Below are 2,500 nucleotides of genomic sequence, written 5' to 3' on the forward strand. Positions count from 1 at the left end.
ACGGTTTATCGCCTCACTCTCGTCGGGGGTTACAACATGGAAGATCCGACGGCAGGGGACTCCGCAGCCGAGTCGTCCTGCCACGGCTCCGAGTCCCTCGCTGAGGGCACAGGTGCCGCGTCTTGCAGCTGCCGTGTACCCCCTCCGCAGGCCTCCAGCACAGAGGCATCGACAGGCGAACACGGGCCGCGCGAAGACGCTGAGCGCATACCGGCCGGCACGCACTCCCGGAGAAAGGCACCTGGCGAGTCTCTAACGGATCGCTCAGCAGCTGCGTACGCGAATCTCGTTCTCAGAGGTTCGCCAGATTTAGTTGAAGTCAAAGCCGTCACATACGCTGGCACCTCCAAGCATTCAAAGTTGACGATGCAAAACATTCCCTGGCATGAGCAGGTAGGCGCACGCGGAGGCGCGGCAGACGCGCTTTCCGCGCGCGTCAAGCGTGTCCTCAATTCCACGCTACAACGTATATATATATATATATGTATATGGTGTTTGAGCGTGTTTTGGTACGCCGGTGGAGCTTGCGTATTATATATATGTATATATGTATGTCTGCAAATGTATGTGTATGTATATATCTACGTGTGTGTGTAGGTGCATGCATACATGAGACACACGAAGGTGCCACTTGTCTGCCGAAGCGTAGGATGCGTGTGATTTGGAGGCGAGCTGCCTCGGTGAGCCGGAGAAGTTTTGGTACTAGCGGGCTGTGCTTACGGGGATTTCAGTGTCCTATGTCTTGGTCAATGGAAGAGCCGTCACAGAGGACAAGCGCTAGATCTTTCTTGATTCTAAGCTAGCGACTGGTTTCCTTGTTTCCATATTTCCAGGTCGTTACGTTCTGCAAGGCCCTCTGCGACGCTCTCCCGGCGGGCGAGTACGCGATCGCCTGCGAGCATCGGCACTCCTGCTGCGTCCTCATCGCGAAAACTTCGTAAGCACAATCACCACTTATGATTTAATCTGTGCGCGTGATATCGCGTCGCTCAGCCTCTATATCTCGCTGGACCACGTCTACACACGCATGCATCCACACAGGAGTATCGCCACGTCTGGATGAATACATTTTGTGCGTGTCTGCATGCACGGTTGCCGGGAGGGTCAACAGACAGGCATGCGAGCACGCCAGCCTGCATCATTACGTGTGTGTATGAGCGCCACCCATTCACGCATGTGTAGAGCTGCCGCATACCTGCTTGATTTACTCAATGTACGGTGTTTCATAAAAGGAGATTCGTCCGTCAGTCCGATGCAGCTCTCGTTTGTGTGGCTATGGCCTGTTTTGCGCTGGACTGCAGATATCGGCGGAACGGTGTCTGGCACACCTGGATCGACTACGATAAATTTTACGAGCTCGTAGGTCATTGGCTGCGTTCAGCCGTAGCTAGCCCGTGCACTGCCCATCATAAATAAACTTTCACACAAGAGCATCTATGTATCTACATGTATATGGATAATACAGTATGTGCTCGGGTTGGGGCTGCGCGTCTGTGCGGTTGCAAACTCATGGCCCGCAGAGAAGGACCTGCACGACTGATTATTCCTCCTCTCTTCTGTGCGCGTGTCGGCTTGAGTGCCTTACACGTCCGCGCGTTTTCCATCCATTGTCTTTGGTGTTCATTCTGTCTGACGTGTGTCCAGGCAAACAGCGGTAATACAGAGTTCTCGGGGCTCGACTACTGCGCGCCGACGCCCTCCTGGGCTGTGTACGGAAGCGTGGAAGCGGGCTTCAGTCCATTTGAGACGCGGTAAGTGGCGTTTTCGACATAGTGCTTTTAGCCGTCGCCATGCTGCGTGTCATCTGTTTTTACTTGGTGGAAGCCGCGCCTAGGATGCCCAATCACGATGCTGGACCTTGGGGCCTTCGTGACCCTACATGGCTCGCCGACGCGTATTATCGCTCGTCTAGCTGAAGGACATTTCGCTCCTCCTGCAGGTGCCTCGGTCCACCGATTTCGAACGACGCGAATTCCGTCTTTTTACTCGGCATCATTTTCTCTTCTGGTTGGAAGACACTGCGCGTGCTTTTCTAGCGAAACGAGCGAGCGTCCAAAACAACCCCGCTTTGGCCTTCACGTGCTCAGTTCGCGCCTTTGGTGCCTATGCTCTGCGAAACACTCGCTTTCAAGCGTCTCGCGGCAGCGAGCTGCGTGCCTCCAGACGCTTCAGCGCTCCGCGAAATGCATCTAGTTTGGTGTCTGTGTAGTGATACGCATCGAGTAGTCCTTCCGAATAGGCGGGCCTGCTCCAGATTGCGGAAACTGTGCACATGCGGGGCGAATCGACTGCGAAGCGTATTTCTACTCTTCGCCTGGGAGGCGCGCCTGCTGGCGAGCACCAGGAGGCGTCTCTTCACGAATTTGCGTTTGCTCCTCTGGTTTTCTGCGCTGCCAGTGTCTTCTCCAAGGGCAAGCAGAAGCGCGCGCTCCGCGATCAGGGCCAGATGCGCTCAGGCGACGCGTCGGGCGCTAACGGCAATGACGACGCAGCCAAAAAC

The 2,500-nt window shown here is 55.3% G+C and overlaps 1 protein-coding gene across 1 annotated transcript in view; it reads left to right on the forward strand.

Moving 5' to 3' along the window:
- Positions 1–2,500, forward strand: part of BESB_038150 (radical SAM domain-containing protein) — a gene marked incomplete at both ends in the record, with an annotated part of 6,849 nt that overhangs the window by 4,331 nt on the left and 18 nt on the right. The window contains 5 exons of the mRNA XM_029362401.1: positions 1–393; positions 834–937; positions 1,302–1,359; positions 1,645–1,751; positions 2,398–2,500. The exon at positions 1–393 is cut by the window's left edge and continues 74 nt beyond it; the exon at positions 2,398–2,500 is cut by the window's right edge and continues 18 nt beyond it. Coding sequence (XP_029221366.1) covers positions 1–393; positions 834–937; positions 1,302–1,359; positions 1,645–1,751; positions 2,398–2,500 — 765 coding nt within the window. The remainder of the gene's footprint in view (positions 394–833; positions 938–1,301; positions 1,360–1,644; positions 1,752–2,397) is intronic.

This window comes from Besnoitia besnoiti, chromosome II (genome assembly GCF_002563875.1).
Source record: "Besnoitia besnoiti strain Bb-Ger1 chromosome II, whole genome shotgun sequence".
Classification (NCBI taxonomy): domain Eukaryota; phylum Apicomplexa; class Conoidasida; order Eucoccidiorida; family Sarcocystidae; genus Besnoitia; species Besnoitia besnoiti.